This window comes from Sinocyclocheilus anshuiensis, unplaced genomic scaffold, assembly GCF_001515605.1.
Source record: "Sinocyclocheilus anshuiensis isolate Anshui unplaced genomic scaffold, SAMN03320099.WGS_v1.1 scaffold55, whole genome shotgun sequence".
NCBI classification, from domain to species: Eukaryota; Metazoa; Chordata; class Actinopteri; order Cypriniformes; family Cyprinidae; genus Sinocyclocheilus; species Sinocyclocheilus anshuiensis.
This window is the reverse complement of record NW_015549647.1, coordinates 36378-53151: the sequence shown is the minus strand read 5'-3', so window position 1 is coordinate 53151 and position 16774 is coordinate 36378. Positions and strand designations below refer to the sequence as shown.

General features: G+C 36.7%; 1 protein-coding gene across 3 annotated transcripts in view; it reads right to left on the bottom strand.

Moving 5' to 3' along the window:
* Positions 1 to 418: 418 nt before the first annotated feature.
* LOC107659947 (ras and Rab interactor 2-like) overlaps positions 419 to 16774 on the bottom strand; it is a 21495-nt gene continuing 5139 nt past the window's right edge. The window contains exons 3-12 of one of the 3 annotated variants that reach the window (XM_016449062.1): positions 15149 to 15249; positions 14672 to 14843; positions 13311 to 13422; positions 12473 to 12545; positions 11752 to 11843; positions 8601 to 9770; positions 3974 to 4282; positions 3658 to 3789; positions 2112 to 2275; positions 419 to 1966 (exon numbers count right to left, since the gene is read on the bottom strand). In XM_016449062.1, the coding sequence (XP_016304548.1) occupies positions 1670 to 1966; positions 2112 to 2275; positions 3658 to 3789; positions 3974 to 4282; positions 8601 to 9770; positions 11752 to 11843; positions 12473 to 12545; positions 13311 to 13422; positions 14672 to 14843; positions 15149 to 15249 (2622 nt within the window). In that variant the 3' untranslated portion in view covers positions 419 to 1669. Of the gene's footprint in view, positions 1967 to 2111; positions 2276 to 3657; positions 3790 to 3973; positions 4283 to 8600; positions 9771 to 11751; positions 11844 to 12472; positions 12546 to 13310; positions 13423 to 14241; positions 14336 to 14671; positions 14906 to 15148; positions 15250 to 16774 lie in introns of those variants that run through there. The other 2 variants (XM_016449064.1, XM_016449065.1) reach the window with 2 other exon arrangements.

Genomic DNA, 16774 nt, shown 5'->3' with positions numbered 1-16774 from the left:
ATATTTAATAATTAATTCATAAAAAATAAATGAATAATGAAACTATGTACAATACTATTTTACCTATAAATAGCAATATTCATATAATTTACCTAATATATTGCAACATTAATGTAAATAATTATTAAATATGTTAAAAATAAACAAATAAATAAATAATAAAATTATTTTAAATGCTAATATTAATAACATTTTTGGTGTAATGTAATCTAGGTGATTCATTCATGGACAATAATATTGAAGAAGTTTTGCAATATTAAAAAAATTATAATAAATTAATAATATAATTATTAAAATACTCATATTTAATAATATTTTACAAACAAGTAATAATAATACCTGCATGAAGTATATTTTAGGTCGCTCAACAAAACATTTTTACAGTGTAACTTGAAAAACATTAAACTGTTTGAGATAATCAAAAGAATAAAGACACTCTTTATTTCCTGCAGTGCAAATAACCACAAAGGGAATAAAATATGCAAAGTTCAGTGTTCAGGAAACTGGTAAAAATCACATTCTCTGCACTAAGTGCATTGTACATGTAATGGCACAAAAATATATAACATTTACAGTGTAGCACATTTAGACATTGGCTGATGTATAAACAGCAAAGTGTTCTTATTTCAAAAGAACAAAGTGAGAAAAAAAGCTTCTCCAGCCAATTTAACAGTTTGCAAGATCACACTGACGCATCTCTATAAAGAAAAAGCAACCACATGATCAAGCATCATCTCTTCTGAAGCTCACATTTTGAAAGCTTCTTCCTTCAAAGAATTTTCACACTGTGTTGATTGAGTCTCTTGATGGCAGAGGAGACGATTCTTCTGACGAATACTTCAACACTCACTCGACCTGAATGCAAAAATAGCTTAAAAATTATATACAGAACTCTATAACTTAACTACACCTCTGTTTATGCATAACAATGGCCCAATATGGCTTTCATTGCAGTCCTGGCTTTTTTTGGGGAAAGATGTTACACTGAATTCATATTGAATCAAAGTGAAAAAAATATATACTCCTATATATACTATAGGTTCAATACCACATAACTTACAATACCCAATAAATGCCTTTTATATTAAACATTTCTATTCAAATAATAACTTAATGTGAATAAACACTATTTTACATAATGTAATATGCATATATGTGACTTTCTAAATATATAGCACACTTTTGGTGTCACACTACGTTTATAAAAAATATATATTTTCATTATATATTAGCATACAATCATGAATGATCAAACGTTACAATTGTAATCTGTGAAACTGATAAAAATAAAAATATTTGTCATTATTCAAACCAAAAATGTATTTAGAAGTCTTCTGAATTTTGCATTCAAGCCAGTTGCTACTTATTTCTCCCACATTACCAAAAAACAATATTGCCTGAAATTCTGATACCCAAGAAATAACATCATTTGGACCCCTTTAGTAAGAAAGACAAGTAAATAATTATAAAAATAAAAAATTGTGTATTCTCATTTTTAAACAAATTGACTGCAATCATTAAGTGGAACGTTTCTATTCATGTAAAGTGCCAATTACATAATTCTTTTTTGAGCCACTGTGTCCATGAGACTTTTTCACTTTACGATCTTTATACACATTCCCTCATTAAACACTTTCCGGCTATTGACTGTTCAGGAAACGTCCTGCATTCAAGACGAAGGAGTGGAACAGTTCATGTTGGGTATCGACTTGTAGACAAAGTAAAAGTGTTGACGGTTCGGTCGACTATGTATCTCTGCCTTTATCCACTGTGGGTGTGTGTCTGCGGCCAACTGCTGGCTGCTGTCATCCGTGTAGAGAAAGAGGCCGTAGTTTTCTGGATCAGACACGCGGAATTTGAGTGCACAAAGGCGGCACACTTCTTCCGTCGTGGCGTAGGGCTGCACCTGAAGGGTTTTAGCCGTGCAGCCGCTATCTGCCTTCTGCAGGGCCACTCGCATGTAGTTCTTCACACAAACAAACAAATAGACATAATAGTGAGTTTTTTACCACTCAAGAAACTTTATGGAATGAAAATAGTCCATATCCATAAAATACAGTCAGAAACTATTCAAATGTTGACCACAACCTGATTGGAGGTCAGGATTTTACCTGGAAGTCGTCCACTGAGGGCAGGTTTCTCTGCAGTGTGCGACGCTGGTGCCACTGGTGGAGTGTGCCGCGTGTTGCAGAGCTGAGTATTCGTGCAGCCTGCTCTTCCTGGAAGTTCTTAATCAGTGACATTGCTCCGTATGCACTGGTGAGGTAATATCCTCCTGTACAGGATCAAGAGAAAAGGAGCACCTTAATAAACAGTTCAAACATCCAGTGAACATTCCATAAATAATAATATATAATTAAATATAAATAGAATAAAAACTTGTTTAGTTCTATGAAGTATTGCTAAAATCTACTTGAAAAACCTACACTACATTCAAATGTTTGTTGTTGGTAAGATAAAAAAAAAAAAAGGTTTTTGAAATAAGCCTGCCAAGGATGCATTTATTTGATAAAAATACAGTAAAAACATTAATATTGTGAAATATTATTACAATTAAAATTTTTCTCATTTCCTGTATTTTAAAATGGAATTTTTATGGCATTATTCCAGTCTTCAGTGTCACATGATCCTTCAGAAATCATGCTGATTTGCTGCTCAAGAAACATTTCTTCTTATTATCAATGTTGAAAACAGTTGTACTGCTTAATATTTTTTGGAAACCGTGATATTCGCAGGAAGAACTGCATTTATTTGAAATATAAATCTTTTGTTGAATCAAATTAAAACAACTATGAAATATAAAAGTATTTATTTAAAGGTGTTGGTTGCATCTATAGAAACAAAATATTATATTTTCATGGGAGTAGGCGGAGCTAACGATCTCTTTTGGTGCACTTTGCTCACTGCGACTCTGATTGGTGAAATTGTCTCTACAGAATCGTGGGTATAGTTTTTCACCACAAATTCTGCTATTAAGCAATAATTTTAAAAGTCAGTTGAATTAACGCAAATAGATGGGTTCAACAAAAGTATATGCAATCAGTTAACAATCTCTGAGCTCATAACAGGTCTGTTTTAAAGAGGGGTTTTTCCCTATGGAGAAAATGAATGGCATTTTTACTTCCAGAACCCGACTGTTGCAACAAATAGGTTTTAGGGTTTTCAAAACATGCATTATTTACTGACCAGACTGGAAGTACTGGAATTTTTAAAACTGACACAATGGGGAAATTATCACTATAATGAGGATCATCCTATCTGTTACATTAGATCAACAAGTCTGTGACTTGACTGTGTATATACAACACAATACATCTTTTCCATGAAAGGCTGCCACAATGAGCTCAGTAAGTATAGGAGACACACTCAGGAGGAAAATAGTCTGTGGGGAACAGAACTTCATCACACATGGAAAATGCTTATCCGTTCTAAAACTCCTCCTACAGTTTGGATACTAGAATACTGCACAGTCATTAACTTCGTTAACATTGTCTTTATGAACAATGAAAGAGAATTCACATGAAATGTTGGACAGGAGAAACTAATACTGTTTTAGTTCTGAAGCTCTTCAATTTTTCCTCTTGATACAGAAAATCATTTAAAAGAATTCAGACTCATGTAACATTATCACATAAGTATGAGAACATGGTAACACACCTTCTCCATGCAGTAATGGGGGATCTATCAGCTCCATCATATACAGGATCTCAGTGTCCAACTGAGGCATGTCACACTGGACCAACACATATGTCAACATGGGCAGGAAATCATCTGCTCCAAACATCCGCACTGACGCACACAGAGGAAACATGTATTAGTGACCTTTACACAAGCCATTCCAGCAAGTACCTTCCACTTGATTAAGGTGCAAATACTTTTGCCTTTAAATTACTGATCTCATACACACCTAAAACATAAATCACATATAAAGCCTTTAAATAAACCCAAAAGACATAACTCCACCCATACACACCTTCATGGTCTTGCATAATATTGTAGATGAGTTTGCAGACTTTTAACAGCACCATAATCTTCCTCTCAGGTGAGTACATCCGGCACATGGCTCGGAGTTTTCGGCGGATCCTGTGGATGACGTGGGTGTCTGGTGGCCGAGCTCCGTTCACGCCCAGCTCGTGAGGTTGTTTGGCCTTGGCCAGGGTCAGATTCTCCTGCAGCCTCTGCCACACACCACCGGCCACCTGGAAGTCATGCAGCACTGACTGCAAGCAGCCGTACAGAGGTTTCAGCACACACTTATGCATGGCCTTCTCCAACATTGGATCTGTGAAAGAGATGGAGTTTCGGTTAAAGCTTTAACATAAAAGTTTCAGAGACATTAAACATCTTCATAGTGATACATAGGGCTGTCGCGGTGAAGGAATTTCCCTTGCGGTAATTTTGAGTGGCTCAATAGCGCGGTATATATATAATTTGTGTGTGTATGTTACGATATAACTAACGAGGTCATATTCAGAAGACAATGAAACCGAAACCAAATAGCGTTGAAACAGGAAGTGAAGTAAACAGAAGAGAATGACAAAATAACGGTCCACATAACAGAACATAAACCTGACAATAAGATCGTTAGGCTATCATTAGCCTATATGTATAACAGTTCATTCTGATCCTTGAATCTGACTGGACAAGAGACTTTCTATTGATATTTCCACCTGCGCGTTATAGACGGGTAAATCAGACAGTCAATCTTTAAACCATTCATTAAACTACACATTCAAAAACGCTGATTCATTCAAAGAGAGGCGTAATGAAACACGCTGTTGAAATCATTTTAACTTTGAGCGCCACGTTAGAAGGCTCAGCTGACCAGCAATGCGTCGATGCTAAGACAGAGATTTGGCTATCCTTGGACATGACAACCTATTTTCACAAATCATTCGCTGTCTGTTTAGGCTTGTTGAGTGCAAATCTACGGAGCCTCTGTACAAATCAGAATGGTACACATTATGTTATCATTACTAATTTATTTAATATTCAGTACACATGCACGAAGTGTAAAACGAGAAGGGCATAACCCTATGAAAAAAGAAAACATCGCGGTTGCTGCGGTTCTTGCATTCCTCTGTGGTTTGCTCGTCAATAGCGCGGTACTGCGATATTGCGGTTATCGCGACAGCCCTAGGATACAAAAAATGAGTAAAAAGGCATGAAGTTCTAAACTTTCTATTTAATACAGTTTTACAGGAATTGTTCACCTTCAAATGAGAATTTTGTCATAATTTACTCAACCTTCATGTTGTTGTATTATATATATATACGTACATGGCCTAATGGTTAGAGAGTCGGACTTGTAACCCAAAGGTTGCGGGTTTGAGTCTCGTACCGGCAGGGATTGTAGTTGGGGGGAGTGAATGTACAGCGCTCTCTCCACCTTCAATACCACGACTGAGGTGCCCTTGAGCAAGGCACCGAACCCCCAACTGCTCCCCGGGTGCCGCAGCAAAAAATGGCTGCCCACTGCTCCGGGTGTGTGTTCACTGCTGTGTGTGTGCACTTTGGATGGCTTAAATGCAGAGCACTAATTCTGCGTATGGGTCACCATACTTGGCCACGTCACTTTTTTTTTTTTTTATTGTTAACTAATACTAAAATTGCAATTGAAACTGAAAAAAAAAAATTGTCACTTAAAATAAAATAAAAATGAACTCAAAAGAAAAATATATATTAAAAAATTAACTTATTTTATTCACTTACATTGTATGGAAAAGAGCAGCATAGAAGATCAGTCATACAAGTTTGGAGCGACATGAGCATAAACAACAAATTATGAAAAAATTTTCATTTTTTTGGGTGAACTAGTCCTTTATACCTCTACAGTGTGAATCACTGCATTTGTGGTGTATTGTCAACAGCTAGAGTATTTTACATTGAATACCATCGCACATCAACTTTAATGCAATTGTGTAGCTTTGGTGTGCCAGAAACCCAATGAACAGTTATCATTTGATGATGAAGAATACAAACTGACACTTTTATCCAAAGTGAGGAACAGCACAAATATCTGTTCTGCACCAGTAAAAAACCAAAACATCCAAAATGCTTAAGAGTGCATACAATGTCTGCTGAGTTTATGGAAAAACTGACACAAACATTACAAGATATATTAGGCCTAAGCTCTCGGTTATCAAGTCTTGCTGTGAAATAAGGGCTGTCTGAGATGCAAAGGGCAAGTCAAATGAGGACAAAAGCAGGCCTTACATCAGTTGTCTGTACACTATAGAGTTCTTAAACAAGCAATTACACACTATGACAATAACATTTCTATAATGAAACTGTATTATTCAGAGTGTACACAAGATGTATAAATATTAGAAGCTACAGTTACCTGTAGATTACAGATTCATATCATGCACCAAAATGTTGTAAACCTAAAGAATTCACAAACATACACACATATACACAGACTGAGTTACTCCTACAAACACACATAACTCATAACAAGTAACTTATCTTCCTTGTGAGTGTGACTAACTACAAATGACACAGACATACAAAACGGAGAGCATGAAAAATATAATTAGATTAGTCTTTTCAAAATCTGTAACAATTGCACAATTTTAGTTGTGCAACATGTTCTGAAGCTAGGGGGTAGAATTTAGCAGTGATGCTAGGGACATGTCCCTACCAAAATCCAGTTACTACTATGTCCCTAGTAATCATTTTGATCAAACAATTACATTTAATGTATATGCAACCAATGTTGTTAAAATGTTGGCTGCATCTGAAATAAGGCTTTCCATGTTACCTGAGAAGTTTAAGCAAATATGTGCTCTTTCACAGATCAGTTGAATGCTAAAGTTTACTCTCTTTAACTTTATCTTAATGTTGGTAAAATTAATGTAGAAAATTGTTAGGTGCATTATCCACAAAATTAAAAACAAATCTGAAATAAGAGTGTGGGGTTTATCTGTCAATCAGAGATTTTTTATTTCGGTTATGTCCCTACCAATGTCAAACTTAAACCTACATTGATTGCACTAAAAAAATAAATAAAAATGACATTGGCTTGCTGTACATTGGGTATATACATATGGACATATGATTAGGATAATCATACAGTACCATGGTATAAATCAAAGTAACATGCTATTACCATTTAATTCCTTCACTGTACCACATTACTATTTTGTAATAAGATAAATGTATTAAAAACACTGGTGGCTTTGTTATTCAAGGTGGTATGCTAAACATTTGAAACATACAAAAGTGTATAAATGAAGGAAACTTAATTTTTATTTATTGTTATGTCCCTTAAGTACTATTGTGTAACCATGGTAACACAACACAGCTTCAAAGCTAATAACATTACAGTTAAACAAACAGAGAAGTCTGGCCTTTGGAAAACATTAATCATTAATGTGGAAAGCGTTAGCCTATCTTTAAGCTAAACCAACAACATATTGCTGGGATAAATAACACAAATTTAAGTGCTCCACTCATGAAGAATTTGAACACTTTATTACTTGCCTTAGGTTTAATATGCAAGTATTATTTTTGGTATGATTAAAGTATTCATGCAGAATTCTAAAATTTCTGCCTTCAAGCTCTCTTTATTGGTTTTTAACTGACCTATAAAAATGTTTTTAGCATATTTAATATATGAAGAGCTATAAAACAGGATTATATCATATTTGTCTTAAAATGCACTTACTCAATATTTAATCTGCTATTAAAATGACTGCTACTCTGTGTGAATTGTGAAATGCGCACCTCATTTCAGCTATTTCCATAGCTGAAGCTGTAATTTTTATGCAAACCAGACTAGTTAATATGATATTGTTGGCCTTGCACTTACCTCAAACACTTTTCAATGCAACTGCAGAGAGGAAAGCTGAACTCGAAAGGTATTTCAGATATAATGCTTGTGTTTCACTGCTCAGTTGCTCTTGTTTTCTATTTTTGCTATTCCCACCACACTATCAACAACCTTTTAGCCTGCATTTTCCACTGTATAAAAAAGCTGCTCAGTACTGATAAGGGTAAACTCGCATTCAAAACAAAATATGTTTCTAATGTCAGGTATATACCATATAACAATGGCATAATTGCATATCCCCTCTTTTTGGACTATATACATAATATATTATTGAACTTTCAGGTAAGTCAAAGTAATCATGAATAGAATGAATGAAATGAAATGATGTATGGGTTTGCAAACTGCACAAACTAGGAAACAAAAAGGCAAGCTAAGGATACATCTGGAAGACAAAGAAGATAAGATTTCAAAATGCCACAACTAATAGTTTCCAGATACTAGTAAAATGAACAGTGGATAAAACCCACCCACCCAGCCAGCACAGCACAGTTACTATAAGTAAGCCAGGGGTGTCCATTCCTGCCACCAGCAGAGTTTAGCTCTGTCCCTAATTAAATAGACCTAAACTAGCCTAATTAAGGTCTTTAGGATTACTAGAAATTCCAGGCATATGTGTTGGAGCTAAACTCTGCAGGAAAGTGGCCCTCCAGGAACAGGATTAGATATCCCTGAAAGTAAGCCATTCGTAGGTTGATCTCCCAGAAAGGTGCTTTCAAAATTACTCTGGTTCAACACGGCTCTAAAAAGAGTGCTGAAATCTACTCACCTATCTGGTCCTCGGGTATGTAAGACTCTATAGGCGGGTTCATTTCCGAACTCTGTTTGAGGTAAGCTTTCATCTGGGTCATGAACTGCCGGATGGTCTGCAGAAGATCCTGGCTGGACGAGTGGCAGTTTTTATTCTCCTGCACAAAGCTCACATAGTCCTGCACCAGGCACCCAAAGTAGGAAGTTTTGTCTTGGGACAACTCAATGATCCGGAGCAAGATGCGTTTTTCAGGTGTAGCCAGTACACTGAAAACACCTCGGACCTTACGGAAGTGTCCCCTTAGTGCTCGTGGGATAACAAGCGATCTTGGACGTGCTCCCACTAGTTCGACCGTCAGGAGTTTCTTTGAAATGCGGGAAGCATGAAGGCGGAGATGCAGATCCCTTTCAAGTCCCACACCGTAGTCGTCCTCGTCGTCCTCGTCATATTCATCACTGCTGTCATCCGTGGAGAGGCCTTTGCCAACACTTTGGGATAGTCCCAAAGGGAGAGGATGCGTAGGAGAATCCAGAGAGTCCGATGAGGATGTAGACAAGCTTCGGCCACTTGAGCTTTGCCCTTTCTCTTCGGGTCCAGTCCATTGCTGCAGGATGGTGCTGCTGGTCGGGTTTAAATGAGTCGTATTGGCTTGAGAAAGGGCTCTAGAGATGGTCTCGTCATCTAACGCAATGGTACAGCGGTAGCTGTCAATGTCTGGTGCTTGTGGAGGTCGTGGTGGAGGATTGTGTCTCTGACTCATTCTGGTAATGCCAGCACTCAAAGGCATAGTCTTCGGGCCTGGGGATGCAGTAGGGCTATGAACCAAAATACGAGGAGGAGGTGGTCTTGGTGGAGGAGGGGGACGAGATTTTCCGTTTTCGGCTGTTGGGCCCTTTGCGATCACTGTTTCTAAATTTCCAGTGACATCTTGCTGTGTCTTGAGAAAGACAGGGTTGATAAAAGACAAAGCACTGCTGGAGCAACTTCTTTCACCTTCTGAGGTATTAGGGCAGGTGTCGGTCAGTGGTAGTGGGACATTTAGCTTCTCAATTGGGGTGCAGGATTGATCCTCTATCTGTAAGACATCAGAGCAGCTGCCGTGAGAGATCGGCGGTCTGTCCTGAACCAGAGAACTGTCTGGGGTAGAGAGTGTCCCTTGTTGTTTGTTGAGAGAAGATTCCCAGAACGCTGGAATAAAAGAGAGAATCTGATTAATGGTTAACAACACACATGTACAAACTTCATACCAACACAACCACAAAAGCTGCAAACACACCCACTCCTGCTTCCTACCATAGACCACCACACGTTGTCAGCACACATGTGAATTTGAGTGTGTGTGGCTACATCTAGTTACAGCCAGGCTAAAGCGTCTGTTCACTTGTGTTGTCATCAGGCCCACTGAAGTTCTTGGAGAAATTTAGCGAGCTCAGTCGTGCATTTCAGAAAACTGATTCACAAACGCCATTCAAACACACCCAACACAAAGCTGGCCAAAAACTGAGTCATTTATCCAAACAGACAGCGTGTACGGGGAGGTTGATTTCACAGAGCACACCAAACCCCTCCTCTTTCTCCTCCCCATGCTTTCTGTCTCTCTCCCCACCCATTTCAGTATGGTTTCTCCTTATGTTAGTTTGATGGGCCAGTTTCTATTAAGAATAGCCTCGTTCAAAAGAGACTTAAAATTAATGAATCAAACTTACAATTGTTCTGTGGCAACTTTAGTGTACATATTAAGGGTGTTGCTAAGGTGATACAAGTGTTTGCTGTTGTTGTTTTAATTCATTGTTAACTTCTCAAAAATGCTGTCTCTTACTAAGGCAGAATGGAACTATCACTGTTAAGGAACAAAGGAAGTCCCGTGTCGGCACACACACACGCTTTCCCTCAGTGACCTCTATGCTCTGATTAGCTCACATATTCTCACACGCTATCTGGAATGTCAGCTGGACTAATAATAACATGGAACTGAATAGTAGGCCAGCAAGTTCACAGCTGTGGTGACGAAGAGACATAGTCAAACACACAAGAGTGGCAAAGGTTCCTTCTTCTCTATGAACATTGCAATATTTCTTCATTATTTGACAAATAATATTTGACACTGGTTCAAGATGGTCTGAAGCATGTAAGAACATACAAAAATATTGCATTACTAATTATTACTTGTACATGCAACATGCCTGAGTATACTGAAAAAAAGCACTCTGCTTTCCTGACACACTTGACATCACGTCACCCCTGCTTTTTTAAGGGAGCACCAGTGGCAGACCTGACTCACTTGGTGCCCTAGGTCAGAGACAGGAGCAAAAAAAAACAAAAAAAGATATTTTTACAAATGTAAGAAGTGTTAGTCTGTTTGTGCTACTGCTGTTTTCATTTAGTGTGCATGGGGACCAGGGTTCTAATCCTAAAAACTATTATGTGATTTTTAAAAAACAAAATGAAGCAAATTTGATAATTATAATTTTTATTGTATGAAAAGGGACATTTTGAATTTCTGATAATACTGAAGATTCTTTTTGTGTTCCAAATTCCGCTTGGCTCCAAAATCAGAGAGAGTGAATGACCCCTGAATTTGAAAGGACGTTGGACCACTGCTATTTTAGTGTTTGGGATATTTATTTTAATTTTAGTTAAAGTCTTTGAAATTTGTTGTGTGCTTTTGTCTTTTTTTAAATGTCTATAGAGTTTTTTTGTTTTTTTTTGCACATGAAGTTAAACTAAATGAGAACGAGAACTATTGCTTTGTCAACTAAATGAAATAAAATACATTTATGAAATAAAAGACATTTTTAAACATTTTTTTTTAAATATTTGATTTCATTTCAGTTAATGTTTAATTTATTTCAAGTAATGAAAATATTTTTAATTGTTTCAGTTTTAGTTAATAACCCTGCGTTGGACATTTCCCCCCTAACCTATTTTGAGTAAATTCACAATTCATCTGTCACAAATAATACACATAATCACAGATATCTACATTACTGTGCAGATATAATATTTTAGATTCATATAGGTGGAGCATACAAATAGATAACCATGGGGCCAAACAGGAAATAATGTATTATTATATATCATTTTATATATATATATATATAAAATTGTATCTATATTAAATGAGATATTGATCATAATTTTAAGTGGATTAGACTAGCTAGGTCAGTACCTGCTCCTTGCTGAGCCACTTCATGTAGATCTGACAGGGTCTCAGCTGAGTGGATGGCCTCAGGAAGCTTCAGGGTAAACGGCAGAATGTCTCTAATTTTAAACAAAGAGAGTCAGACAGACAAATAGTGCGTGAAAGAGGGTAAAAAGAGGACAAAAAAGGAGAGATTCAATCTTTTCCTACATAAATGGTGACAGATTATACATCATATTCAGGCTTGAAAAAACAAACATCACATGGAGAACTGTTGCAGTCTACTGATTTATGGATGATATCAAATAAATCATTTGTACTTCTTATTATTTGGCCATATATTACTTCATACTGTTGCTGATAAGGTGAATGAATATAAATGTGTTATATGAGCAGTGGGTTCATTTCTGCACAATCATTCATTGTTTCTTTACTCATCAATATTGCATATACTGTCTTTTATGCTCTTATCACACTTTAGCACCGCAGTGAAGGTAAGGACGGCAATATAGCAATTAAACACTTTATCCATTCCAAATACAATCAAATTGTTCATAGTGGATTGTTTCTATATGCTACAAATGTGAACGTGGGAGTGGTTGAGTTACATGCATAAACTACAGTGCTTAGGGTTAGGGATTTGTTCAACTTCCTAATCATATGTATTAGCAATAGCAATAATGATGCTTGTCTTAGCAGTCTAATAATTGACAAGTTTAATAATTATCAGTAATTACAAATGTGTTACCTGCTGATACAATAAAAGGCCACAAGACGAAAGAGGTCAGCAAAACTGATTCCTGAGCCCTCCAGAGAAAATGCTAGGAAAAAAAGAGCAATACACACCAATAAGGATTTATAATCTCCAAGCATTTTCACAATTTCATCCATCATAAAAGCACAGGGGCACTGAGTGTTGCTCTAGATTCTTCATTTGTTGGGAATTTTCGGAAAATGTTTTGGGAAATTTCTGAACTGATTCTGAACTTGGCAGGTAAAACGCTCACAAGCCTTCAGCGCCCTTCAGACCACATCCATTTCCAAGGCACAGAGGAAATTCACAGCTGGATTGTGCCCAGGCCAAAAACGCTAGGGTGTGTCTGATATTTCACATGGGGAATTTCTTGGAACTGCACTGCTGTAAATACCTGAAATGCTGCCAGGCTACTATTATGATGTTTAGCTGCAAATATGGTGCCTCTGTTTCAAACCAAGCCAGTTGCAAATAGCTGCTCAGGTTAAAATAACTGATGACTGATTATAGCTACCTGTGAAACAAGGGAAAAACTCCCCATTCTGACTCAAAACAGAGATTTATAAAGTGATATCAAAAGTGCACGTGTGTGGAGTCACTGCCAAGCAGTCTTTGACCTCACAACTGCATGCACGTGAAAGTAACAAGCTGCTCAGTATCAACAAACAATAAATAAGATAGATAACCAAAAAAAAAAGAAACACCCACATATCTTTCACAGCCAAACATCCTGAACTGATGGTGACACAGTACACAGAAGTAGATATGGCTAGATGTGAGCAGAGTGTCAACAACAGTTATGGCTTAATATGATATAAGGGATCTGACATACTGTACTGGCTCTCCTTTACAGGGATGTGAATGACGGAGGAGTCTGAGCTACCATCCATGTGGAATGACAGGACCTTCTTTTGGAGGACAGATGATTTCCACACTAAAAACACCTGGACAGGAAAGAAAAAAAAAATGCTGATGCAGTAGTTCTTAAAGGGACAGTTCACCAAAAAAAAAAAAAAAAGGAAATTCTGTCATCATTTACTCACACACACGTCATTCCAAACCTGTATGAATTACTTTTCCTGTTGTGCACAAAAGAATGCTGGGAACCAAAAAGTGTATGGTAGCCACTGACTTCCATAGTATGGAGAAAAAAAAAAAACTATGGAAGTCAGAGGCTAACATTAACTTTTTGGTTACCAACATTCTTAAAAGTGATGTCCGAATTTTCATTTATTGGGTGAACTATACCATTAACCTTTTTTTATCTCCCAGTTCTAAAATGAAAGTACTGATATTAAATTAATTTACCATGATTCATTTTGTGATTTCAAAAGTTTCAAGAACTGTATGCTCTTCAATAAAACAATAGTAACTGAAGGGGTGAAAAGTGAAATGTGATTTCAGTTTACATCTTGATTTTATGCTTTTAAGCATTTTAATTTAGATTGGAATTAGATTATTCCGATTTATTAATAAGAATGTATTCATTTAAATACTCATTTTGAGGCCCCCTACTGGTTAAGAACCACAGCTCTAATGGCAATGAATTTGCTCTCTGAGAGTCTATGTGTCTTGAAAAGTATTTATCAAAAATCTCAATTAAAGTCTCTAGTTCATATTTTTCTTGTACCAAATGTTTCACCGATTAATCACAAATTCTGTTGTAAATGCAAATATTTTCTATAATAAATGAGTTTTTAACTTTAATCTCTTTAATTTTTCCTCTTTAAGGAATAATGGATATTCTGTCATCATTTACTCACCCTCACATAACCACAAGCCTGCATGACTGACTTTCTTCCGAGGAGCATGAAAGGAGAAGCTCAGATGAACGTTACGCTGTTCTTTAGTGTACTACAGTGTGCACTCCTTCCAAGTCTTCTGAAACCATGCAATATTTTTGGTATTTTGCCTGAATGAGAAATGCTAAGTACATAACAACAGGTCTTTCCAACACACAAACCTATAATTATGGCTCCAGACTCGGAAAAGATTCATGAAATGTTTTATGATACCTTTTGTCATCTTTGAAGCTGTATAAATCAACATCCACTCTGGAAAACAGAAACCTGGACATTTCATGAAAGTCCAGTGGGGCTGGAACAAAACAAGGGTGAGTAAATGATGACAGAATCTGAATTTCTGTGAACTGTGTCTGGTGTCTTTGTGTTCACTCTCTCGGACATATTTTACCCCAGCTGGTTGCTGCAGTAGGATGCCAGTGGCCTCTCGCTGGTCGATGGAAAGCAGAAGCCAGATGGGGTGTGTGTGTATCAGTTTGTCCAAGACACTCACACTTATGCTCGTACCATCCCCATCACCCGCAGGATAATGTAGACACAAAGCGCTCATCTCTCCCTCTATCCTACAGGGAACAAAATGGGTGTAGTGGGTTGTCTTTGTTTTGATAGAGATGTCTTTTATGTCCTTTAAAGGAAGAAAAGGCATTACAAAGACTGACTAGACACTGGCGCCCTCTACTGGACTCTACTGTAAAACGTACAGAGGTTGTTTAAATGTAATATTACAGTACATAAACATAATAGCAATGCATCTATTAAAAGTACAGATAATATAGTTATTGTTTAATTTAAATGCTCTGTTATTTAGCTTACTGTACAATGATGGTCTTAATGCATTCTCGATATGTGTATGGTAATGTGTACTCACTCTATAAACATAGAAATGTCTGGATCTCTGTCTTTTTCCTGCGCAGCACGAACCATTTGCTGCTCCAATGCACCCAGTGACAATGCAAACGCATCGACAAGCTGCACATAGACAGAAAAAGTAAAATCTTACTTGTCCAAGCAGAAAACATCTCGGTGAATTAATGTAGTGGCCTTTTTAAAATCCACTTTGGCAATATCCCTTTAGCTAATAAAGAATCTGAAAAAGAGAGAAACTGCCAGGAAACCTGCAGAGAACAGTGAAGGAAAAAGAAAACGGAAAGCTGGGCGAAAAAAAAAAAAAAACAAGCTGAAAGAGGCTTATTTGTGACCAAAACAAGAGAAACAGCTTCAGCCTCGCTGGACATCCATCCACGAGCAGGAAGCAAATTAGTCACTTTCCTGTGTTCTTAATCTATTTTCCCCAACAGGAAATGGTATTTACCGTGGCAACACAACCCAACCATCACAGCATTACTCTATGCAAGTAGCTACATGTGATCTTCAATGACGACAGTAGATATGCAAATAAATTTCATTATAGACATGACAAAAAAGTGTTTAACTGCAAGCTATAAACTCCTAATTGTGAGTTTAAATCTCACAATTCTGACTTTTTTTCTCTGAATTATAAGTTTACATCTCACGATTGTTTTTTTTCTCCCATTATTGAGTAAAAAAAATAAAAAAGGTAATTGCTACTTTTTGTCTCACAATTCTGACTTTTTTCTTGCAATTCTGAGTTTATATCTCATTCTGAAAAAAATCAGAACTGTGAGATATAAACTCAGAATCGAGAAGAAAAAAAAAGTCAGAATTGTGAGACAAAAAGTTGCATTTTTTTTATTTACCTTTATTATCCTGTGGCGGAAACAAGCTTCCATACTCATGTAATCTAAGTTTATTGGATTTTTGGCACATTTTATTGTCCACCGGGCAAACAGTTAATAGGATCACATTTTAAAAAGTAATAGCACATATCTTTTCAACAAAGTGCATGATTTGGTGCAACATTCATGTCCACTGCACAAATGGAGTTAAAAAATGACTAAACCCTCTATTTTACATACATTTAAATATTCTGCATAGTATAAACAACTGTCTAGTTTGTAGATAAGCAACATAAACAACAACATAAACGAAATTAGCAGTGCCTGGCAGTCTGTTAGTGGCATTCTGACCAGTACTACTTTCAAAATGAAGTAATGTTTCCAATATGCCACTATGGTGACTGCACTATTTTGACTCCATGTAAATATTCTGAATCACTGTGCCAGCTTCCTGCGCTTTTAATGTTGACCTGCAATTATGGACTTTTTGGGATTAAATTGCAGGCCATTAAATGCAGATAAAAACAGAATCAAAAGACAGTAGTTCTTCTATTGTAATTCCTAGTGCTAGTGAAAAATTCCTGGAGTGAATGTCATAAAATACAACATAAACTAGGCAAAATAAACTTTAGATGAGCGAGATGGAGGATGAGGACAGAACAGAGATAGCTTGTTTATAGACAGATTGTTTAGACTGAATGATAACATTAAAAAAAGCCCTGGGGAAGAAGAAGAAGAGATGAAAGACTAATTAAGGAGAGAGGGAGAGAGAGAGAGAGAGAGAGAGAGAGAGAGAG